Raw genomic sequence first — 27,085 nt, forward strand, 5'->3', positions numbered from 1 at the left:
TTTTTCTTTCACATTTATCATATATATATATATATATATATATATATATATATATATATATATATATATATATATATATTAGTGTAACACAGTTCGTAGATACGGGAAGAAGAAGGTTCTTCCGTTCTTCGAATGTTCAACAACTTGAATTCAAAATAAACAAATACAAAACGAAAGTAATGCCGGAGACCCTCGCGGACGTCTGCCGGCCACACAAACGCACCGGCCTTGAGTCTCTCACGGAGGAGCTCCGGAAGCATAAAAGGAGGAGCGACAACAGTGAAGGACGAGAGAGGACCAGGCCTGGACTTTATTTCATAAACCTGCTCGTCACAATATATATATATATATATATATATATATATATATATATATATATATATATATATATATATATATATATATATATATATATGTTATAATTGTTTAAACAAAGTAGTATGTGGAATATTTGTTGGTGACTGACCATTATATGAAAATTATCATCTTATTGTTATCAAAAATTTCATTGCTGGTGCTTTTCTACAAGTTTGTCTTGAGTGATTGTGAAGAGATAGCTGAGATATCAGCTGAGATAAAATATCTAAAATGTATGTAAAAATTTGAGTCGGTTTCACCCATTCACAATATTCCAAGTCTTCAGAGGCCATACATTATATTGATGTCATATTTTCTACTTCAAGTATATATATAGGGGCACTTTAGATGGATGAATATAAAAGAAAGTGGGTGCTTCTGTTCAAGACCTGGCATGATGCCTTCGAGGTGGATGTGATTTGGCTGCACAACGAAAGCCTGGCTTTAATTAAAGCAGCAGCACTCAGAGTAGGATCTCCTTGAATCTAACTCTGAGCCATACACCTCTCTCTTCTAAACCCCCCCCCCCTTACTCTACATACTCATATATACACGCAAACAGTGAGAAACAGAGGTATAAGTGTGGATTTGCTTCATTTCTGCTACAGCTCAAAGCCCCTTTAGCCATGTCCGTGTCCATAGCATTTATTTGAGATGGAAATATTTTGTAACAATGTAAGTCTTTACTATCACTTTTGATGACTTTAATGTGTCCTTGCTTAATAAATGGTTAAAGGGTTAGTTCACCCAAAAATCAAATTTGTTATTAATTACCCTCATGTCTTTCCAAACCCATAAGACAATGATAAGACTCATCTTCAGAACACAAATTAAGACATTTTAAATGAAATCTGAGAGTTTTTTTATCCCCCATGGAAAGGAACATAATTACCACATTCAAAGGTAAAGACAAGTAGTAACAACATCATTAAAATAGTCAACGTGACTACAGTGGTTCAACCTTAATGTTATGAAGCGACAAGAATACTTTTTGTGTGCAAAAACACAACAAAAATAATGACTTTATTCAACAATTTCGTTTACATTGTATAGACAGTGCAGGCTTCCATGTTCTACGTCAGAACACCGACGTCTGACAAGTTTTAACTAAAGAAGCATGCAACATCCGGTAGGTGATGCCTGCTCACTCTCACTGGCTATTGCGGGTATTACGTCAGAGGCAGCCTGATCAAGAGTCATAAATATCAAATATGTTTGATATTTACGATTTGAGAACAGGGATGCTCCGTCTCTATCAGGAGCAGTTAAATAATCATAATGACACCACACAAAAAATTGGACAAAAAATCATTTGCGACAAGCCTAGAAGCAAATCTGCAAGTGTGTGGCCAGCCTAAGACTACAATCACCCCAGTCTGACTGCTGTTCATTGCATTGACTGTGGTTCACATCTTTTTTCCTAAACAAGGGCTTACTGTTCAAAGGTATGAATTCACTGGGTGGATAGAGGATGGATGAATGGATGGAGGGATATGTGGGTGTTGAAAAGCAAAAAGAAAGAGAAGTGACTGAAGTGAAAAGGAGGTTCCTTGTGTGCGGTGGGAGGGTGGGCGGAATGGGAATATCTCTTTTGTGAAATCATCACCACCCAGAGGACTGTACTTTGCTGGCTGCTAGCCCTGTAGGTGGAGTTTCCTTCCTTTAGGCCAAACGTTGGAGGTGCCCTGTTGGTTTCGACTCACTGGGGTGGGCCTTTTCCTCTGCTCTCCCAGAATGCTTTACGTCAGGTGGCTCGGATCACCCTTTATGGCAGCCGAGTTACATGACACAGTTGGAAACTTTGGCTAGCACTCTTTAATTGGTATACCTTGGCACAGAGAGCACTTACAGAGCATTCAGGGAGTTTGGAGGCCCTCTAAAAAAAAAAAAGGCTGAACTACATGACTGAAGTGTTTATAGCAGGCATCGTCTGCACTGGTACAGTCACAGAGCGGCACTTTTTCACACATGACAACAACAGCTCTGCTGAATTGTGTGGGCTAGATAGTAGCTTTGTTGAAAGGAAGAGCCGTGATTTGCATTTAGGATGGTTGTTTCTAAGAACAAACACTCTCTGTGGGAGAGTTTGTGTGTGTGTGTTTGTGTGAGGGCCAAAGCAGATGGACCCCCCACTGTTTGAGGTAGCCATTAGTTCTGGTCATTCATACATCTGATGAAGGTCAACTGGGACATGCTGTCATGCAGAGCAAAGGTAGGACAGGTGGGCATTGGGTTGGCGATGCGTACAGGTGGGCATTACTGAACAGCTACCCACAGCTACTGTTTGACTTTGAACAAAGCTTGCATTTCAACCACAGACCCTCTATGCCTTCCCTCCCAACCAAAGCAGACTATATGTGGGTTTACTTGGCTACTATTTGGCTTGTCACTAGAAGTTGACAAAACCTCCTTTTTGACTTTTTTGGGACTTTTTTTATGTTTATAAACTTTTTTTAGGTTCAAGGTATCATTTAAATAGCTTCACTACCATTCAGAAGTTTTAAATAAATAGTTTTATTTAGCAAGGATCCATTAAATTGATCAAGAGTAAAGAAAAGAATCTTGGGGGGAAAAAATGTTAAGCAGCACAACATTGATAATTCTTCAGCTCCTAATCAGCACATTGGAATGATTTCTGAAGGATTGTGCGACACTGAAGGCTGGTGTAATGGCTGCTGAAAATTCAGCTTTTCCATTACAGGAATAAAGTACATTTTAATAGAAAACCAGTTATTTCAAGTAAGTAAGTTTCTGCGAGTGTGTGTGTACATTATTTGCCTGGCATGAGGGCAGTGCCATGCTGTATGTTAAAGCTCTGAAAGATGTTGCTCTACAGGAAACTCTGTGGAATGTATTAGCCCCCATGTTGCAACATGACTAAAGGTTTTGAATTGATCACGTGCCGACTGATGTTTTTCAACTCTCTTTCTATCTTACTCATCAAGGTGTCACTTTCACTCTCAATTGATTGTAGCATTATCACGAAATCTTGTGTTCACATGTGCACATTTTAATGTGCGTGACTTAAATGCTAGGTGCAGTGCTTAAAATATTGTGAGTTTGTTAGAATTAGCAGCAGGTATTCTCTCTATCTGTCCATCTGTCTTGCTCTCTCTCACCTCATTCTGCCTGTAACCCCACTGCGACGAGTGAGCAATGAAGTCGACTGCATATGCAGCACTGCTGATGAATTATTGAACAGTGGAAAGTGGACGTGATGGAGTCTTGCACGCAGTGCATACAGAGGAGCCACTGTGTGAAAGGATGACTGATGTCAAGAAAAAAATAGCAAGTGGTTACAGGCTTCTTTATGTCAATGCACAAAGACTTTGCTCACTGTCAAAACATTTGCAAATGTAGTTTGGCTGCACTTTAAATTTAGAAGTACAATGCAAATAATCCTTTTTACAACTTTTTTTTTTTTTTTTTTCAGAATAGAACACAGGAAAATGTCTATTCTACTTGACAGTTATCACTGAAATAGATGTTTTGTTATATCACGTCTCTGTGACAGACAAAGAATCTGACCACAGCCTGCACAAGCCAATCAGAAAACTTCCCCCCACACCAAACTTTTTGGAAAAGGCATTATTTTTTATAATTCTACAATATATATGAATTGTACATCTTACTGCAGCTTCAAAGCAAAATCACGTAAGACAAGACTTGTTTTATTATATTATTGAGTGTACAACCGATCATTGGCTGCACGATATATCGCTTTAGTATTGATATTGTGATGTGTACATCAGTGATAGTCACATCGCAGGATGTGTGATCTCAAGTATAGGGATTGTAGTTGATCTGTACGGACCAGGCACCACGGTTCAAAATGCAGTGGTGCCTGCAGCTGTACGCACTGGGCATACCATTAGGAGGCGCTAATTAATAGCGTTTTAATTTTTGACATAATTTTTAAATTGATTATAAATCTGTCTGTGTACACTCATGACATCTAGATAAAGCAAGAGAGAATGAGAACAAATAAAGGTGTGCATTTGTGTGTTTTAAAGGTGCCCTAGATTCAAAAATTGAATTTACCTCAGCATAGTTAAATAACAAGAGTTCAGTACATGGAAATGACATACAGTGAGTCTCAAACTCCATTGTTTCCTCCTTCTTATATAAATCTCATTTGTTTAAAAGACCTCCGAAGAACAGGCGAATCTCAACATAACACCAACTGTTATGTAACAGTTGGTGTGTACGCCCCCAATATTTGCATATGCCAGCCCATGTTCCCAACATTATGAAAGGCATTAGACAAGGGCAGAACGTCTGGATCTGTGCAGAGCTGAATCAACAGACTAGGTAAGCAAGCAAGAACAATAGCGAAAAATGGCAGATGGAGCAATAATAACTGACATGATCCATGATAACATGATATTTTTAGTGATATTTGTAAATTGTCTTTCTAAATGTTTCGTTAGCATGTTGCTAATGTACTGTTAAATATGGTTAAAGTTACCATCGTTTCTTACTGTATTCACGGGGACAAGAGCCGTCGCTATTTTCATTTTTAAACACTTGCAGTCTGTATAATTCATAAACACAACTTCATTCTTTATAAATCTCTCCAACAGTGTAGCATTAGCCGTTAGCCACGGAGCATAGCCTCAAACTCATTCAGAATCAATGTAAACATCAAAATAAACACTGTACTTGCGCGATTAGACATGTTGCATGACGAACACTTTGTAAAGATCCATTTTGAGGGTTATATTAGCTGTTTGAACTTTTTTTTATGTTGTTTAAGGCAAGCGCGAGCTCTGTGGGCGTGGAGCACCAGATTTAAAGGGCCACACACCCTGAATTGGCTCATTTCTAATTATGCCCCAAAATAGGCAGTTAAAAAATGAATTTAAAAAAAATCGATGGGGTATTTTGAGCTGAAACTTCACAGACACATTCAGGGGACACCATCTTTTTAAAAAAAAAAGTTCTAGGGCACCTTTAAAGTAAAATGTGTGTATATGGGTGGGGGGATGGGTGAAAAGAAATCTGATTGGCTAGTTTTTGTTTAATTGGCACTTTTTCCACACATAAAAAAATTACATTACATATAGTTAATGTTTAAAACGGGCACAAAATTAGTAAATGCTCTCTAAAAGAGCTAAACTTGATTGAAACATTTGCAAAAAGGCCTAAAACTATTGAGTAGGGATGGAATAATAGAGCCTCTTAAAGGTGCAATAGGTAGTTCTCTACAGAAACATTTTTTGTTACACTAGTGGTTGAAAGTCTCCTCATATCCTGATAGCAGTCACTACGTTAAACGGTCTAAACGTATTTTTATAAATCATCTGTGGAAGGTGTAGGACCATAAAATGTTCATCCAATCATTATATTCGGTCTGAATGAAATAATATGATGTCCTACCTGCATGTCAAAGTATGTTTTTACATACACTCACTTACCCTGTTCGTGCAGACATCTCGTCGGCGCGTTTCATGCTATGCAGAGTTTATGTAGACAGACGTCAGTCACAGAGCACCACAAACAGCAGCCACCTTTTACAGTTCCTACTGAAAACAATGAGCTTATGCTGCGTTCACGCCATAACTACCATAATTAAGAGATGGCAACCAGTGATGTTCTAACCAGAGCTGTTCAGTCAAACTCAGAATTATGCGTATCCATGTCAACAGTATCAACACCAAAATGAATCTGCAGCTGTCAGGTACAAGCTCTCTGATTTGTTCATAATTATTATAATGTTATGTGCTTTGAGACATGAGGTAGTTTAACACTGTCGCTTGTGACACTTTGCCGAGAGCAGCTGTGTGTGTGTGTGTTTGTGTGTGTGTCTGTGTGTGCCTTCATGTGTTTTGGAGGAGGTGTGGCTTTGGAGAGCGCTCTGAAGGGAGGGTGGGATGTTATGATTTGAAAGCTAGCTCACTATTGCTAGCCAGCCTCTCCGAAAATGTTCTATTGCACCTTTAAATCTTTGAAGCTTTTCTCTGATTGTTTCAGGAAAAAAATTTCTTCTTTAGGCAGGTCAAATTTATAGCAGCTATAAACCAGAGTGTGCAGCTCCTAAGCACAAATAAAAGCCTGACGACACTAAATGTGTAATTTACATATTAAAGTGTGGCAATAAATTAAATGTAACCACAACAACAATAATTATAATAATACCAACAGAGTTGTTCGATTCACTTGTTCAGTCAGTTGATTTTAAACCATTTGAGTGCAAGAAGACACGAAAGAGAACTCAGTTTTGAACTTGCTCACTGTTCTCTGTGCTCACACACAGAGCCACGCAGACAGAACAGAGAACACGAACACCGAATTCTGTTCTCTCTTTCGCATCTGTTTGTGCTTGGACAGACAGTCGCTTATGGCTTATGTGAATGTTAACGATTGAGAAAAAAAGTGATACAGATCATCATATTGGATCTGTGCATTCTTACAGTGACAGCAGCCTAATATTCCTGCTGCTCTCTGTGTTATTAATGTTAATCAAACAACAAAATACAAAGAGAAAATCACTTTAGTAGTTGTAACGAATATTACTTATATTTCATTTATATACTGAAGCTAAAGCAGTCATTTCATTTGTATCTTTGTTATAGTGTATTTATCTATGCTTGCAATTTGTTTTTCTATGCAAATTCACTTCCCTACAAAATCACCCCAATCTTTCTAGAATGATTAATTCTTTACAAATAGAGCTATTCCAGTCATCTGCAGATTTTATTTTATATATATATTGCAATATATATTGCAGAAAAACAAAATATCAGAATGCCAGTTTTTACCAGTATCATGCAGCCCTAGTGTAAAGTGTTAATTGGCAGCTTTTTTCCGCTTGTTTTACGCAAAGCCCTTAATACATTTATTGAAAAATCATCCAACTGAATAGACTGGGTAAACCCAGCCTGATCTGCCGGCGATTTGATTTCGTCCGGCAACTCAGTCTGGAAACCCGTACATTCATTTCTGCCGCATCTGTTACACTTTTGCGGGAACCAATCACAGACTGGCTTATCCACCTTGCTCGCTATTGGTGGGTACAGAGCTCTTTCTATGGCTCTGGGCAGGTATAACACGATGACGTCTCTCGCACGACCGTCAATCCAATTCCTTTTAACCTCTCAACGATGCTAAATGACTTCTTTAGTTTAGCAAACAAATCGCTCGGCTGGGTGTAAATACCACTCACTTTCATGTTTTTTTGCACAACCTGCAAAAATCGTTCGATGCCATTGCTGCTTCTGCAAACCGCTGATCAATGCTACAAACCAATACAAATTAAACCTGTCTGGAGTTTTCGCGTCGCTCTGCAAAAGTACGTCACCCGGATCGTTGATCTGATTGGTTGAAGGACTATCCAATTGCGTGAATAATGCTCGTTGATCACGCCTCTTGTGCAGTAGGAAATACATAGCAAACTCCCCAGACCAATGTTCAATTTTAAATTGAGCTTGGTCTGGTGATAGCCAGACAACCAACTGAACACAGGACTTGCACAAATACAAAAGTTTGGGGTCAGTAAGAAGATATTTTCATTTGAAATTATGCTGTTCTTTTGAACTCAAAATATCAAAAAGAAAAGTCCCCCAACTTTTTTTATATGACATCCTACATATCCTTCTTTTTATTTATTTATTTATTTATTTTTATTCTTTTTATATGTGGACAGTTTTCATGGCATCGTCTGTATGTAGTTCATGGGAGCTTTGATATATGTTCCTGGTATGGGAAATTAAATTTAAATAAAATTTTGATCATAAAAAAAAGTTAAGTAGAACAACTGTTTTCAACATTGCTAATAATAAGAACTGTTTCTTGAGCATCAAATGGAGTAATGGATCCTGAAAATTCAGCTTTGCCAACAGAAATAAATTACATTTTAAAATATATTAATAGAAAACAGTTATTTTAAATTGCAATAATAATAATAATTCAAAATTGTACTATTATTACTGTATTTTGATCAAATAAATGCAGCCTTTGTGAGTATAAGAGACTTTCTTACTGACTCCAAACTTTTGTGTGGTAGTGTAAATACCATCAGTCAGAAGTAACCTACCCATTCTTTACTATTACTATTTTCTACATAATAAATCATTTAGAATAATAGTAAAGTAGTGTACAGGACATTCTTTGAAAAAGTCCTTGGCAGTATAGACTTGTTTTCTATTTCAGAAGTTAAAGCCTTCCTCTGTGAATAGTTGATGCGGAAAGGAGAACAAAGATCTACTCTCATTTTTGGAGTGCTTCTCGTTTCACTGCTAAAAACAGATTACTCGACTAGCGGTTACAGGAACATCAATAGTCAAACTCGAAATAGGAAGCTACTGCTTTGGCATTGTTGTGTGTGAGCATGAGCATGTGTTCAGTTGACACAAAGACAAGCCTGAACATAACGTACAGCTGTCGTCACTTAAACAGCCTCCTGGGAGGGGAGGCACAGAAAATATGGGAAAAATGTGAAAAATGCCTCCTTACAACTCCCCCTTTCATTAGAAACTGATACTGTGTTCAGATTAGCATAGAAACATATCCTCCAGAAGCAAAAAAAAAAAAGGTTTGCGGTTAATTAACTGTAATTATCAACCCCAAATGGAGGACTACACAAACAATGTTGACATGAAGTCTGTGTTTGCACTGTACACATAAGGGCGGATGTCTTTTTTTTCTTTTTTCTAAAGAGACAGAACAGTTTGTCTGTTGGATTGTGTTATGAGTATATAAGCCCTCATTTAGCATAGCTTTCAAAACAAGTGCTCTTTTATGCATGTAGATCCCTGAATCAAAGCTGAAGTCAATGATGTTTTTAATGATGTTTTTATATCAAGGTCCCTTAAAAGGGAAACTGGTTTCAGACAAGCTTCCAGGGCAAAATAACATCATGTCTAATGATCTAAAATGAATTCAAGTGAGCTTTAAATATAAACAAGCACATTTCTGATGACTACAAAGCTTATTTCTTGGTAGAAATTACATTTCTAAATAAAATTTTACTGTTTTTTTTATTCATTTCACTATCTGCCAAACCACATGCACAGGACTGTGGGATATTATAGGCTGTGAAGGGACATCTATATGATCAAAATCCGACTAGATTAAAGAATTTCGGTTGACAGGATGTGACACAAAAATTGAATTTGGACGTGTCTTAATGCCTTACTAGCTATTGTGTTTTTTTTAATCTGATGTGATATTGACCTTTCTTGTGTTTATATTCTCTCTCCTTTTGTGTTTAGTCATACTTCGTCACTGACTATGACCCCACGATTGAAGACTCCTACACAAAGCAGTGCGTGATTGACGAGAGGCCTGCGCGGCTGGACAGTAAGTATGCTACAGATGGATGAGGGAGCCTGATTGTCAAAGTAATCTCACAGGATGTAGGGAAACAACATACTGCTAATCGACAGCAAAGATAAAGCACTTTATGATTTGATAATACATCATAGAAATCAACTGGAACTGGTGCATTTTGTTATTGTTCTGTGTATTATGCATACTTGTATGGGGGTGGGGATGGAAAATGAATGTGCTGTAATGTCACTTTGAATAAAAGTATATACTAAATTAATACTTACTCCAGAATACATATTATGCATGGCCTCTAATGAAAGTCTTGAAATACTTTAAAAGTAACCTTTTTTTCTCGGAAGAAAAGTGTACGGTTTAAAGTAGGGATGCACTGATAAGAAATATTTTTTTCCGATATATTTGGCCGATAAATATAAATCCAAATGTTGATATATACTGTAAATTTTTTGGAGAGCCTGATTACAAAAACAAAAGACTCACCATTAAACTAAAATCATTTATTAGCAGATATTTATAATTAATATAGTTAATCAGATATTTATGCAACATAAACATAATGTTACAATTTATATGTGCATAAAATTACATGCTAGTCAGAACCTGTAACTCATGTAGTGGATGCGCTCTTCCCGTAACAACGCACTGAAACACGGCAACTAAACCCGAGGAATTCACAATGTTTTATTACAAAAGCTTTCTCATTATGATGTTATGTGTATGATAGTCCCAATCATCGTTATTAAAGTTGTGTGTTGCTGTTTGAGCTCCGTGGCTGAAGTTAAAGATGATCACGGTAAACTGAAGCGCTTTACTACCATGTTTATTAACATTAACCAAAGTATTTAAAAAATAAAATAAACATAATATGGCAACTTACAGTTGCTCAAAAGGCTGCGAATGCATAAGTGAACTTGACTGTGCCAGTCATGAAGGTGTAACTCCATTGTGGATGCGCTCTTACCGTAACAACACGCTAAAACACGGGTGCACAAAGAATTCACAAAATTTTTTTACAGTAGAGTTCTCAATATAATTTTATGTAGCCTATAAGACAGACTTGCACTGCACATGTTGCACTGAAGTGTCTCAGCTGAAAGGAATAATTTATTATTTATCGGCTTTAATATATCTGCCTAATTTTCTTATCGGGATGATAACCATAACATAAAAAATTAACGTATATCGGTCAATACCGATATGGTGGCCGATAGATCATGCATCCCTAATTTAAAAACTCAGTTCACCAAAAATGAAAATTCTTTCATCATTTACTCATGTTGTTCCAAACTGGTATGACTTACTTTCTTCTGTGGAACATAATAGAAGATATTTATAATATAAAAAAATATCCTTTTTTTTTTTTTGTCTGTACAATGACATTCAATTTTGTTTGGACCCCAACATTCTTCAAAATATGTTATTTTGTCTTTTGTGAAAAGAGAAATTTGTATCGTTTTGGAATGAAATTAGGGTGAGTAAATAATGACAGAAGTTTAATTTTGGGTTCAATTAAAGCAGTAGTCCACACAACCAGGAGGACAGGACCCATTAGGCAGCCTCAGCAAACTTCCAAGGGAGCCGCACGATTACACGAATATTTCAATTAATAATATAAAATTATTCTATATAAATAATCGGGTTGCACTTTATTTTACAGTACGTGTACTTACCTAAGAAAAAAACTGGATACGTTTAGGTAACTACAGGAGTTAAAGTTACGTTTAGGGTAGGTTCAGGGTTAGTACGTAGATATTACCCAGTTATTGTAATTACTGTAATAAGTACATTGTATGTACATGGAACAGGACTGTAAAATAAACTGCCACCAATAATCTAACTCTTATGTAAATTAAAATGCAAAAAAAAAAAAAAAAAAAAAAAACACTTAAAGGTGCCCAAGAATGCTTTTTCACAAGATGTAATATAAGTCTAAGGTGTCCCCTGAATGTGTCTGTGAAGTTTCAGCTCAAAATACCCCATAGATTTTTTTTATTCATTTTTTTTTAACTGCCTATTTTGGGGCATCATTAACTATGCACTGATTTTTTTCAGCGCGCCACCCCTTTAATTCGCGTGCTCCCTGCCACACGAGCTCTCGATTATATTAAAGCACATTTACAAAGTTCACACAGCTAATATAACCCTCAAATGGATCTTTACAAGATGTTTGTCATGCATGCTGTATGCATGCTTCGAATTATGTGAGTAAAATATTTATTTTGATGTTTATATTTGATTCCCTATGAGTTTGAGGCTATATGCTCCGTGGCTAACGGCTAATGCTACACTGTTGGAGAGATTTATAAAGAATGAAGTTGTGTTTATGAATTATACAGACTGCAAGTGTTTAAAAATGAAAATTGTGATGGCTCTTGTCTCCGTGAATTCAGTAAGAAACGATGGTAACTTTAACCTCAGTACATTAGCAACATGCTAACGAAACATTTAGATAGACAATTTACAAATATCACTAAAAATATCATGCTATCATGGATCATGTCAGTTATTATTGCTCCATCTGCCATTTTTCGCTATTGTTCTTGCTTACCTAGTCTGTTGATTCACCTGCACAGATCCAGACGTTACTGGCTGCCCTTGTCTAATGCCTTTCATAATGTTGGCAACATGGGCTGGCATATGCAAATATTGGGGCGTACACCCCGACTGTTACGTAACAGTCAGTGTTATGTTGAGATCCGCGTGTTTTCCGGAAGTCTTTTAAACAAATGAGATTTACATAAGAAAGAGAAAGTAATGGAGTTTGAAACTCAATGTATGTCTTTTCCATGTCTGCTCAACAAGGCTGCATTTATTTGATTTAAAAAAAAAAAAACTAACAACAACAAAAAAACAGTAATATTGTGAAATATTATTACAATTTAAAATAACCGTTTTCTATTTTAATGTATTTTAAAATGTAATTTATTCATGATTCCTATTGATTCCTGTTCATTAAAGAATCCTGAAAAAAAAAAATTGTACATAACTGTTTTCAACACTGATAATAATAATAAATGTTTATTGAGCAAAATCAGCATATTAGAACGATTTCTGAAGGATCATGTTTCATTTTTGGGTGAACTAACCCTTAAATGCGCCATGATAAACAGAATCCAACACCTGTAAACAATGCTTAGGTGCCTGCATATAAATAATTTCACAATAATCACTGACCAAAAGGTAGCAGCTACCAAGCAATTCCTTGCTTTAAAAGCAAGACAGGACTTAACTCTAAAGAAAAAGCTCAATTTCAACTTTAGTTTTTTGACAAGGTACTGAACATAAGGCCCCAAAGAGAGGGAATCATTAATTAAAAATCTTAAGATATGAGATATTTATATTCAAGCATCAAACCTTGAAGAGTAGGGTTAGTGAGTGCAGACGTTCTATTTGAAAACATAAGTTTAAATTTCTCTGTTTTAAATCTCTATGTATGCTGAACTGCATTGAAATCAAATTGAAGATGATCCTGCATTGACACAGAGGAGTAAATTACCATATCGTCAACATATAAATGAAAATATGAATGTGATATTAATATAAAATAAATAATAATGGCCCAAGGACCGATCCCTGTGGCATGCCGTTAGTCGCATTCACCCCCGGTTTCACAGACTAAGCTTAAGCAAGACCCAGACTAAAATGCATGTTTGAGCTGTTTTAACTGAAAGCAACTAGCGCTGACAGATCTTAAAATATATCAGTGCTATTGTTTTGTCTCAAAATGCATATCAATAATGTTTTTTTTCTAAGGCACATTTATAAAAGCAACTTAAATGTCCTAATTGAACTAAGGCCTAATCCTGGCTTAGTCTAAGCCCTGTCTGTGAAACCAGGCCTCAAAATACTAGAAGTGAGCCCTCCAATATTTATACATTGAGTTGTACCCGATAAATAATTAACAAACCATCCAACAGTGTTCACTGATAAACCTACACTAAGAAGCCTCTGCTTCAGAATTTCATGATCTATGGTATCAGAAGCTTTAGATAAAAGGATAAAAAGAGCGCAACTATGTATCTAATGAAACCTATAGATCATTTAGTACTTTTAAAATCACAGTGGTTGTAGTATTTTTTTTTTTCTAAAACTGGATTGGAAATCTGATAAAACATTTTTAGGATAGGAAATTGATCATTCACAAGCGATTCCACAACCTTAGCTAATATAGCAATTTTGAAATAGGCCTGTAGTTATTTAGTACAGTTGGATCACCCCCTTTAAATAATGGCAGAGCATAAGCAGTTTCCAGATTTTCAATTTAATTTGCAAATGAAGTAAGATTAAAAGGATAAGTTAGTGGTGGTGCAATAAAATCAAATGCCAACTTTAAAAAATATTAGTAATGGTGATGTGGCTAAAGTGAGTCTGTGGGTAACTAACGTGGCTGATCTGTGTTTGTTAGTCCTGGATACAGCAGGACAGGAAGAGTTTGGAGCCATGAGAGAACAATACATGAGGACAGGGGAGGGCTTCCTTCTCGTCTTCTCTGTCACTGACCGGGGAAGGTGAGCAATGTTCCACTCACATTTTCTCTCAACTTTCTCTCTTTCTTCCCCTTTCCCCTACATTGTCTGTCTCAGTTTCACTTTCATTCTGTTTTTGTCTCCATTTTTATCAACGCCTCCCTCCCTTCACTCATTCACATTTTCTGATACTGTAAAATTAGAGGCGTGCTAACTTACGCCCCAGCAGGGGGTATATTACAGAAAGATCCTAACTTTAGAATCCTACCTTATCTGTTTGGTAACCATGGCAATTTCAGTTAGAACGTCATTTAGGACAAAAGCTATTACAGAATGACATTTTTTAAGTGCATTATCTTATCTTAATTACGGATAGGAAAAGGGGTATTACAGAAGCATCCTAACTTTAGGACAACCCCACTGGTGTCCTAACTTAAAAAAAGATTTGAAAGTCAACTGTAAAAATCACATAACAATAGCCGTCTGAGAATGGCGTCACATTTATTAATGATTGAAGATGAAGAACAGTGGTGTTTGATGGTGGAAAGACTTTTTGAACACCCAAATCATGCGCTGCACTGTTAAATAATTACAGACTCCCATGAAATATAGTGATATGCTTTGCCTTTTCTGCCAAGCTTATCAAAACTTCTCTTTCTACAGCATTTAATTAAAAGCACACCTATTTTGTTTCTGAGAGCTCGATGGAGCGGTTTAAGATGTCCTAACTAACAGATGAGATTTTGTAAGATAGGATAAGAATCCTAAATCAAGTTAAGAATTGCTTCTGTAATACAAATTTGTGAAAAAATCCTAAATTAACTTGTGAGATCTTAAGACTTAAGATAGAAAGCTTCTGTAATATGCCACCAGGTTATGCAAATAAACGCATCTCACACACATTGCAGTGTATATGCTCGAGGAATTTGGTGTGTGATCAGTCGTTTTGGGAGTGTTTGTGCCCTCTTAGGGTCCTTCCCACTTTGTGTTTATGCTGTAAACAGTCTTTCCTTCCTTCGTTTACGTTACCCTGCTCGAAGCCGATGGCACCGGGCTCTCTGAACACACACTTTCGCAGTCTCTCCAGAGCCATGACAAGCATTTCCTCCTCCTGCATGACATTTAAACGACTCGAACTGTAATCAACAGAGACCTCATATCAATGTCCTTCCTCCCCAGCACACACAGTGTTCTCCATATGATGGCTTCTAGCCGTCTTACAGCGTTACTGGAAAGTTTATTACAAAAGCATGAGAACCGAGTGACCTTGTGTCATCCTGTGTACTGTAATGCAGTTCTGTGGGCCAAAACAGAGAAAGATAGCTGCTCCTCATCTAGAAGGGTGGGCTTGCATTCCTCTTAGGTTTTGTGGAGAGGAAGAGCTCCGCTTTGGGTGTATGTGTATGTACTTTCATTTCATTATTTCTGAAAATGCCCTTACTATGGATGCACGATAGGGGTTATCGGCCAATATGAAGAGATTTTTTATTAGTTCCCCTCAAGCTGACACACCTGGTGTCTCAGCAGAATAACCACTGGTGTACTCATTATAGGCCTTATGTAGCCCCGCCCCTCTTCAGTGCTGCACTTGTGTTCTGTCTTCCGGTTTGTATTTCCACAGCACGACAGTAAGATCTTACGGATTTATGAATGAACCGCTCGTTTTAAAATCTTCCCCATCTACTGACATTTGTTATGACGTCTGCTTCAGACATTACATTGCTCATGATAACTTTCGTTAACTCTACAATAAGTAAATCCACTTCACCAGCTGATTACTCTGTCAGCGATGCCATAGAAATATACAGAGCTACTGCAAAAACGGAAGTTCAAAGACAAAATTCTATAATATTTTAAAAATGTTCCACAAAGTTGAAGAACGAGAAAGTGTCCAAGACTTTTTGTCTCTACTTTAAACAATATATTTATTGATTCATATTTCAAAACCTAACAAAAGTCAATTTCTTGACTTTTGTAATTTCTTTGTGTGTGTGAAAAATGCATTGCAAGTTTCAAGCTGTTTGTTTGGACCTTTTTTAATGGCTATGCATCACCTTGTTTTCCTCAGCTTTGAAGAGATCTACAAGTTTCAACGACAGATATTGAGAGTGAAGGACAGGGATGAGTTTCCTATGATTCTAGTGGGTAACAAAGCTGATCTTGAGCAACAGAGACAAGTGAGTGGCATGAATCACTTCAAGTACTGTAATTTCAGAGAGCTACACTGAATCAGTATTGATACGAACATTTGTATACTCTTTGTCTGCACTAAAATCATAGCATGACTTGGCAGTCTATTGTATCTATTGCAGAGCTTCTGTCTATATAGTTTCTATTTTAAAATTACACATTACCATACCGTACACACACATGCAGTACCCAGAGCACAATGTCACTGTTAAGAGGTAATTAAATGTGGATGAAATTTAGTCCTGAAAATCAATGAAGAGTGCTGAAAGCCTGAAAAAAATCACAGAGAGTGTGTGTGTCTGTGAAGGAGAGAGATGGTAATAACAGATATGGGGTTACCGAGTACATTCTGCCATTAAAAGACATTGTGTTACACTGCCACCTAGTGTCAGAACAAATAATGTCAGCCTGTTCTATTTAAAGGGATAGTTCACCCAAAAATGAAAATTTGATGTATATCTGCTTACCCCCAGGGCATCCAAGATGTAGGTGACTGTTTCTTCAGTAGAACAAAAATGATAATTTTTAACTCCAACTGTTGCCGTCTGTCAGTCAAATAATGTGTGTCAATGGGAACTCTATCTATAAGAGTCGAAAAACCTTGCATAGACAAATCCAAATTAAACCCTGCGGCTCGTGACGACACATTGATGTCCTAAGACACGAAACGATCGGTTTGTGTGAGAAACCGAACAGTATTTATATCATTTTTTACCTCTAAAACACCACCATGTCCAACTGCGTTCAGCATTCGCTTAGTGGGCTCTGACAACAGCAGTGATGTCTCGCACTCATTGAAGTATAAGCGCAAGAGATCACTTTCGTTGTCAGAGTGCGATCAGACCTCACTAACCGAATGCTGAACGCATAGTGGTGTATTAGAGGTAAGAAATGATACAAATACTGTTCGGTTTCTCACACAAACAGATCATTTCGTGTCTTAGGACATCAATGTGTCGTCACGAGCCGCAGGTTTTAATTTGGATTTGTCTGTTGTGTTTTTTTTTTACTCTTATTGATAGAGTTCCCATTGACGTGCATTATTTGACTGACAGACCACAACGGTTGGAGTTAAAAATCATCATTTGTGTTCTACTGAAGAAAAAAAAGTCTTGGATGCCCTGGGGGTAAGCAGATAAACATCAAATTTTCATTTTTAGGTGAACTATCCCTTTAACTGCATCAATTGCCTTCACTTTATTAATGGCAATTGATAAGTACTGTTTTAATCAGTATCTTATAACAGGTAGTGTTTTATTAATATCAAGCCAAAAGCAAAAATAGTTTTTTGCTTATGCAATAGTGTTTAAAAACATTAAGTGCCTAGCTGTATTTTAATTGAGGAATGTTAATTTTTCAGGTGACCCAGGAGGAGGGCCAGCAGCTTGCCCGACAACTCAAAGTCACATACATGGAGGCCTCAGCTAAGATCCGTATGAATGTAGACCAGGCTTTCCACGAGCTGGTCCGAGTCATAAGGTGAGTCTGTCATACAGTGTGGAACCACCAGATGGCAGCATTTAAACAGCAGGCTGTGGTCAGAATGGAATACTAGCATACTTCATACTGTGTGTAAAAAAAAAAAAAAAGAAAAAAAAAAAGTATGTAAATTGGTAAACATTTCAAACAGTATTATGCTACAGTGTTGTAACATGACCTCATTATGTTTTATATTTAATACAGCAAGCGCTGTTTAGTTGTCACCTCAGAAATAATATATATAATTTTATGGGTAAAAATGTCTTTCATTTTGACAGTCCAATCAGAATCAGTTAATAATGTAAGAGATCACTACTGATACTTTAATTTATGTGTCATACTAGAAATGGAAGACCAAATCAGGCATATTACATTGTTGAATAAAATGTTTTGCACAGTGTGCTCTTTTATACACAGCATCTTGGTATTCCATATTAAACAAAATCTGCATACTGAGCATTATATACTTGCATACTGAATAATTACTATATTAGTAGTTTTCTGAACATAGCCACAGATAACAGATAATATGTGTGTGGCTCAAATATTTTCAGTGCAGTGTTATTTTAGTATTATTTACTATTATAGTGTTGAATTAGCTTTTATTTTTATATGTTCAGTTTATTTTAATTTTGGTTTGTTTTGTTATGTGCTTGTAATTTTTTTTAAATTTCTATTTAGCTTTAATTAATTTTTATTTTTTTAGTGCTTAATGGGATGGTTCACCCAAAAATGAAAATTATCCTATGATTTACTCACCCTCAAGTCATCCTAGGTGTATATGACTATCTTCTTTCAGATGAACACAATCAGAGATATATTAAAAAAATATACTTAATCCTCCAAGGTTTATAATGGTTGTGAATGGGTGGCCGTGTTTTGAAGTTGACTTTATTTCAGCTTTATTTAAATTCCTGAAAATGAGTTTTAAGTTAACAATAATTAATGAAATTGAAATAAATTCTGTCAGAATTCAAAGTGTCTCAGATAGCAGATCTTAATTTGAGCTCAAAGATTTGGACACTGAGTAAGACATGATTGGCTGATTGTTACATCCTCTCACAGGAAGTTCCAGGAGCAAGAGTGCCCACCCTCGCCGGAGCCCACGCGCAAAGAGAAGGATAAGAGCGGCTGCCATTGTGTGATTGTCTAATTGGCCTCTCACTGCCGCCACTCACCCAGCTGCTGTCACCAGTCCCTGCCCCCCACCCTGCCTTCTGACATCACGTCCTGTGCGGATGAACTCGCTGCCTTTCTACATGTGCATGTCTTCAAAACAGCAGTATCTCTCATAGCCTTATCAGGGGCATTTGTGCCTCTAGGACTTCACTACTAGAAGAACCAAACTGACAAAATCTTGACTGAACTCACCATTCTACCTTCAACTAGAGTACTGACATCAGTGTGACCTAGAATATGGTAATTGTGCCCCCAACACTAAACATCGCTTCTTACAAATTTGCTATAAAACACACACACAATTCCTTTTTTTGTATTTTGAAGGATTTTTTTCTCTTGCCTTGTGACATTTGTACTTTTGCTGAGATCGAAAGACTAAACGAAACACCATTGGGATTGCAGACAACGTTTAGTCGCTGATCTAGAGTGAGATGATGTTCTGAAGCTTTGTGTGTGTGTGTGTGTCGTGCCATATCTGTTTTTACTTCCATGTGCTAAGCAGCGATTGTACATAAGTGAAGATTTGTGTGAGTTGAGGCCACCTTTATGATGACAAAACTCTGTCGCAGAGTACCCTGTGTGAGGTTGAGCAGCTTGTTTTGACATGAATTAAAACATTAATGTACTCGCAGATATGTACATAGCCTTTAACATGCCAATTTTGTCAGCAGTGAAGTCAGATTCCCAACTTCTTTTTTGGTCGAGATGCCTTTTTTTTTTTCTTTCTTTTTTTTGCATTGTAAGACTTCTTGGCATGTATGGATTTGATTTTTCTGAAGGGATAATTCACCTAAAAATGAAAATTAATTTACTCACCCTCATGTCTTCCAAAGCTGTTACAAACCAACCCCCAGTTTCACAGACAAAGCTTAAGCCTAGTCCCAGACTAAAATGCATGTTTGAGCTGTTTGAACTGAAATCAACTTGCACTGACATATCTTAAAATATGTCAGTGCCATTGTTTTGTCTCAAGATGCACACCAGTAATGTTTTTTTTTTCTAAGGAACGTTTATAAAAGCAACTTAAATGTCTTAATTGAACTAAGATCTAATCCTGGCTAAATCTAAGCCCCGTTTGTGAAACCAGGCCCAAAAGTTTTTGTCTTCAGAACACAATATTTTTTTTTGTCCATACAATGAATAGAGATCTCCAATTTTTTTACCCGAAAAGTATTATCCAATTTAATGCTTGAAAGCAAATAAATTAAGACAGCCATAAATATTAGAAGTGTATTTTTTTTCTGTTGTTAAAATAAAATTATTATTATTAAATATATTTTTTATTTTACAGTACAGTAATATATTTCCTGAATAATAATAATAATAATAATAATAATATTATATTCCCTTCTTTTTGTTCTTGGCTTATTACATGCTGGAATAAAAGTCAATGGTGTTTTAGGCCCCATTGATTTTCATTATTCGGACAAAAACAGTTATGATTTTTATTATTTGGAGAAAAACAGTTAAAACATTTTAAAAAATATCTCCTTTTGTGTTTTGCAGAAGAAAATAAGCTACAGAGATTTGGAACGACAGGGGAATTTTCATCTTTGGTTGAACTATCTATATTGTCAAATGTATTCTTCATGTAGCCAGATTGTTGAAGCCTTCTTGACTCTCAGCTCAGATTTCTACAGACTATCTTCAGACTCAGGTTGCTCCATTTACAGTGTTTTCACAATGTGCTGACGATGTCCCCTCACTCAGTGCACAATAGGTTGTCTGTTCTCTACTAGGTACCCCACCAAGTTCGATGACACAGAGAAGTAGTCTCTGAAATAATTGTGTCTTTTTCTGGCCTTGCATTTCAATTCACTTTTAAACTGATTTTGTCTTTCTTTTTTATCAGTTTGGAAACATTTAAGTGACTGAAACAGTGTGAAGACTCAAGGGGACAGTTGAACTGCTGACATCACAGGCATATTTTAATGTATATGATCAGAGAAAATCAATTTTTTATATCATACAGCAGACATCCACATTCCCTCAAGACTATTTTTTTTTTTAATACGGTTTGGTGTCCCTGTGACATTCACGTTTAAATCTGGTATTTCTCATCTGACAGGTGATAATTTGCTTGCTGGCTTCATACTCCAAGGGTTCATATCACTATTGCATCATGTCAAGTTTTATTTTCGTCTTCCTTTTTTCCAGCGTGCATTTCTGTATGAGGGATACAAACTGTTTTAGTTCTTGTGTTTTGTCATCATGTAATATAAGAAAAAAGATGGAAGTGATCTTCTGAATGGACATGATTAAATGTTTTTACTATATACTTTTATACATTATTTTCTTATCAGACTAGTTAACGAGTATTTTTATATGTTTGTAAGTGAAAACGCTCTCGCGGCACAAATGTGTATATGTAAAGAGGAGTATTTAATTATCTTGTTTTTGTTTTTAACTGCAAAAAGGCCAATGTATGTTGAACTGTGGTCCTTTCCTGCTTTTGGTGGACTGAAGCAGATAACCCACCCAAATAGTCATCCACCTCATAGCCTAAAACGCAGTGCAACTTCATCAGTGATCACTGGGCCAATGCTTCAAGGCGATGCCCTTTTGTGATGACTCAGGTTCATATCCTTCCCAAAACCTTGTCCGTTATACCAGTTATCAGCAAAATGGATCAACACGAAAGCTAGTAAGAACACAAGTGCATGACTCTTCCTCTTCCCAGAGTCTGTGTACACCTAACCCATACTGTGTTTTATTTGTCACATCTTTCCCTCCCCCTGTATAGCCTCTGGTGCTATAATAAAATCTATGATTTATCTGTGAGATATTATTTTTGCTTTTCCTTACTGAGGAAACACGGTACAACGTGTTGCACAAAATTATAGCTCTCGTTCTTTAAATTGACATTGAATAACAAGTGCCACTATGTGACAAGTAGATTGTTATTTTGCTGACCTTAAGTATGTCCCCTGTGATTTGCAAAACTTCTGTACTTTTCTTGGGCGGTGTATATGGCAGTATAATGAGCTGTATGACAACTTATGTCACAAGCTTGTTTTGATTGTTATTGAGCCTGCTGTGTATTCTTCTGTGAGTGTTAGGTAACATTGTGAAGGAGAAGGGTGTCGTATCTTGGAGCAGCACACTCTGTATTATGAGGATCGGCTTCCGAAAAGTTGTTGTTCGCTCATGTCATGACAGTTATACAATTAAAGTAATGGAATTAAATCAGTGCGGTGACAGCTATATGGGTTGTTGCTGTATGTGACAGTTTTACATGAGCTGTTTACTATCAATTGTAAATGTACACTCACTATTAATGCTTGCTCTGAGACAGGCTTTGAATGGCTAAGGCTGAGTTTCCCAAAAGCGTAGATTGTAGAGGCCATCGGTGCAAATATTTCCTATGATCTACTTAGGTTGCGACGATTTTAGGAAACACAGCCCAGGATGGTTTTGCCACTGGTGAAGCTTTATGATGCCACCCTACACTCTTAGGGAACATTTAAAAGGTTTATTAGGGTTCTTGAAGTTTTAAAGAAAACTTTATGCCCAAGAAATGTCTTAAATGATTGCATAATACTTTCAAATTTACCAGGTTATTTCATTTTTCTTTTCTCGTGATACAGTGTTTACAAGCCGTTTAATTCATAAAATTGAATCAAAATAATAACTGAATTAAAAATTAGTCAGGCTAATTAACACTAAATCCATAAACTGATTCCATGATAGGAACCTTTAAAAGGTTCTGAGTATGAAGCGTCAGTCAGAACCCTTTAAGGTTCTATACAGAACCTTTTCTTCTAAAAATTGTATTACTGAACAGCATTACATTAACTTATTACAGTATGTACAACATTTATAGTCATGCAATTCTGAACGTTTATGTCATCAATTGGTTTGGTCTGTTTCAGTCAAATGAATTTTCCCATCATACTCATTTTAACATGTGACAAAGACACTTTATTTTTAGAGACTTTGAAGAACAAACACTTTCTGAGCCTTTATATCCTGACAAAGTGGGAAAACAGATTGTCCGATTTACTCAATCATATCTTTGCTTTTGATTAATGTAATTCTCTAAAATGTTAAATTATGTAGGGTGAATGTGAAGCAATCAAGTACTTTTTTTTTTTTGCACTTGACTACTGAAACTGCAGTTCCCAGCATGCTTTAGGACTTGATGGGGATAGTAAAAATGTTAATAGTAAATATTTTATGTGAAATGGGGGAGACCTGATAATGTTTAATTAGTTGGGATTTATTTAATTTACACTGCATTACCATTTTAGCTTTTCAAGGAGCATTTAATGCTCAGCAATCAGAATGCTAATGTGCTAGCTAGCTTATGCAGAATAATTGACTCCAGTCCATTAAATTGTTATATAATATAATGCACACCTGAGGCGGTAATGCGTTACACCTTGGGTGTGCATTATTTTCTAATAATTCAATGGACCGGAGTCAATTATTCATGTCAATTATTATTATTATTATTTTGATTGAATGATTTTTGATTGATTGACTTTTCTTAGTGCAGGAAGAGTTAAATGTTTTTAAATCTTAAAATGAATAATGCATGAAATGTTTAACCTCATTTGACAAACGTGGAAGTCTTCAAAATGGGATTTACATAAATGTATTCTCACTTTTGTATTTTTGTTATGCCATTTACAGTGTGTGGGTGAGTGCTGTGTATACTTGTCAGCATCGCCATGGGTGACAACATGCATGCACATGGCAAGTGGGCTTTAATAATCACCAACACCTCTTGGCAATGAAGGCTTATTATAGGGAATATGAAAATGAGCATCAATGAGCCAATAAGGTAAGCAGTTTGTCTGGTCTGGAATGGCAGCTTAAAACACTTGTCAACAATCCTGTCACCCTGACTGAGTATTCGACAAAAGTGTTGATGTTCTTACAGGGTCAGAATGTGCAGTAGACTGGCTAGTCTCTATTAGTGCTGTTTTTTGGGAGACAGCTTTGTGTCCTTTGAGCATATCTGAGTCATGAATGGGTGGATTGATAGCTTAATGTCATTGGGCTTGCAAACATACAGTATGTTTGAAGCTCGGCTTGCCTAATAGTGCATGTATGGACAACCAGAGATGTGAGTTTCATTCTGGTGATAGCGGCCTCATTTAGACATCAAATACTGCCTATATGTCTGTGATATCTGGCAGAGTATAAAGAGTCACTGCAAAAGTGGGACCTATGAATCATTGGGTATCATATTTTACCCTTTCCTAAATCTTTCAGTTTTTATCCTTCACACCATTTAGTTTATCATGTGTGGTTATTTAGTCCAACTTGATGCATAAAGAGATCATTTCCTGACAAAAGTCAGATTTATGTTTTGATGAATAAATGATCAAGTCCAGTGTGAACAGCAACATTTTTAAAGCCTGAGAGTGGCTACATTAAAATGATGACTGCTCTTTACATGCAAGCTCTTTACATTAAATCAAGTGAAAGATTTTTTTTTTTTTTTTTTTTTTCTTTTTATGGATAATTTCAGTCTTAGGTGTGCTACCTATTTTTGGTCTTTATTAACATTTTTTAATAAATGCTAAAGTTTGAAAATCTTACATTACATTGACTTACTTTGACAGAATGTTATGGGCTTTTTCCGGGGCCTTTTTTATGACTAAAAGTGATTTCTAATTTTATTTTATTAAACAATTTAATCAACAGTGGTGACATCAATGTAATATTTGCATACTGCATTGGAATTTGACTTTTTTCTTGGATTTCGTTTCATACTGAAAAAATATAGATTTCTCAATTTTAATCGATTCTCATTTTTATGAACTGATATCGATTCTTAAATCCCAAGAATCGATTAATAGCAGACTAGCTGTTTTCAGTTGATGAATGAGCAGAATATGTAGCGCCTCCCATCCAATAAATCGCAATAATCTTTGTGCTTTGTTACTTTTTATATGAAGCAAAGTCTCAGATTTCAAATGACGTTCATCTTATTATGAGATAAAAAAATAAATACCGTTTTGGCGCTGTTTAATGTGGCGTGACAGATCGCTTTAAAGGGTTAGTTCACCCAAAAATGAAAATTATGTCATTAATGACTCACCCTCATGTTGTTCCAAACCCGTAAGACCTCCGTTCATCTTCGGAACACGACAAACGGAGGTCTTACGGGTTTGGAACGACATGAGAGTGAGTCAATAATGACATTATTTTCATTTTTGGGTGAACTAATCCTTTAAAGAGAAGCGGCAGCACAAAGCACACATGAACATCCTCTCCTCCACTTTAATACCAGTTACAGCGCGAAATAAACACGACTAAACATCTGAAGGTATGTTCAAATATACAGTACAACTTACCAAAATCCATATCATGTCTTGTGTAATCGCTCAATCAGTGTTTCAACCTCAGAAAGACGTTAATAAATCTGCTTGTAAACAATGTCACGTAACGTCACGTTTACCTCAGAAAAACATATTCAGTGACCATAAACTCGTTAGTCAACTAGAAAAGTGCTCTAGAAAGCAACATTCTGATAAATAGCTATGCACCGTTACATATTCATTATAATTTTTAAATTTCAATATTTAGTGCATGTTTGAATAAATCAGTTATGACAGCCACGATTTAAATGTTTATATTAAAAAAACAAAAAAACAAAAACAAATTGGAATAGACATATACTTATTTAATTCTAAACTTTATCAAAGACTATAGACTTTATTTATAATAAAACATCATTGAGTGTAATTTAAGTGTTTGTATATAAATAAGTTAATTTGTATGTATTTGTATTTATTATTTATAAAGCACATTTCAATACAACTGAAGTTGTCCAAAGTGCTGTACATTAAAATGGGGAAAATACAAGGCACAATTTATATAAAGCATACAAAACATAAAATACATACACATCTATGGATCAATCACCAGAAGATTTAAAAGCCATATTAAAGGTGCCCTCGAATGAAAAATTGAATTTATCTTGGCATTGTTAAATAACAAGAGTTCAGTACATGGAAATGACATACAGTGAGTCTCAAACTCCATTGTTTCCTCCTTTTTATATAAATCTCATTTGTTTAAAAAACCTCCGAAGAACAGGCGAATCTCAACATAACACCGACTGTTACGTAACAGTCGGGGTGTACGCCCCCAATATTTGCATATGCCAGCCCACGTTTCCAACATTATAAAAGGCATTAGACAAGGGCAGCCAGTATTAACGTCTGGATGTGCACAACCAAATCATCAGACTAGGTAAGCAAGCAAGAACAATAGTGAAAAATGGCAGATGGAGCAATAATAACTGACATGATCCATGATAACATGATATTTTTAGTGATATTTGTAAATTGTCTTTCTAAATGTTTCGTTAGCATGTTGCTAATGTACTGTTAAATGTGGTTAAAGTTACCATTGGTTATTACTGTATTCACGGAGACAAGAGAGCCGCTATTTTCATTTTTAAACACTTGCAGTCTGTATAATGCATAAACACAACTTCATTCTTTATAAATCTCTCCAACAGTGTGTAATGTTAGCTTTAGCCACGGAGCACTATCAAACTCATTCAAAATCAGAAGTAAACAATATAACAGTATACAATACTCACATAATCCGATGCATGCATGCCGCATGCATGACGAACACTTTGTAAAGATCCATTTTGAGGGTTATATTAGCTGTGTAAACTTTGTTAAGGCACTGTTCAAGGCAAGCGCGAGCTCTGTGGGCGTGGACCACGGGATTTAAAGGGGCCGCAGCATAAAATCGGCGCGTTTATAATGATGCCCCAAAATAGGCAGTTAAAAAAATTAATAAAAAAAAATCTATGGGGTATTTTGATCTGAAACTTCACAGACACATTCAGGGGACACCTTAGACTTATATTACATCTTTTAAAAACATAATCTAGGGCACCTTTAAGTAGATGAGCTTTCAGCAAAGATTTAAAGCTAGAAATTGTCTGAGCAGATCTAATAGAAAGGGGCAGTGAGTTCCATAACTTCAGAGCAGCTACTGAGAAAGCCCGATCACCTCGTAGCTTTAGTTTAGATCTGGGGACTACTAAAAGAAGCTGGTCAGAAGATCTCAGAGGCCTGACAGAAGAAAAACGGTTCACTACGGTCTCCAGATACTTTGGTGCCAGCCCATTCAGAGATTTAAAAACAAAC

General features: G+C 36.2%; 1 protein-coding gene across 2 annotated transcripts in view; it reads left to right on the top strand.

Annotated features, from left to right (window-relative positions):
• Window positions 1-21,740, top strand: part of rras2 (RAS related 2) — a 53,016-nt gene extending 31,276 nt beyond the window's left edge. For both annotated transcript variants that reach the window (XM_048184181.1, XM_048184180.1), the window contains 5 exons: window positions 9,570-9,657; window positions 14,051-14,153; window positions 16,180-16,288; window positions 17,662-17,780; window positions 18,846-21,740. In XM_048184181.1, coding sequence (XP_048040138.1) covers window positions 14,086-14,153; window positions 16,180-16,288; window positions 17,662-17,780; window positions 18,846-18,933 — 384 coding nt within the window. In that variant the 5' untranslated portion in view covers window positions 9,570-9,657; window positions 14,051-14,085 and the 3' untranslated portion in view covers window positions 18,934-21,740. The remainder of the gene's footprint in view (window positions 1-9,569; window positions 9,658-14,050; window positions 14,154-16,179; window positions 16,289-17,661; window positions 17,781-18,845) is intronic.
• Window positions 21,741-27,085: the final 5,345 nt, after the last annotated feature.

Source organism: Megalobrama amblycephala, linkage group LG3, assembly GCF_018812025.1.
Source record: "Megalobrama amblycephala isolate DHTTF-2021 linkage group LG3, ASM1881202v1, whole genome shotgun sequence".
In the NCBI taxonomy this organism is placed as follows: Eukaryota; Metazoa; Chordata; class Actinopteri; order Cypriniformes; family Xenocyprididae; genus Megalobrama; species Megalobrama amblycephala.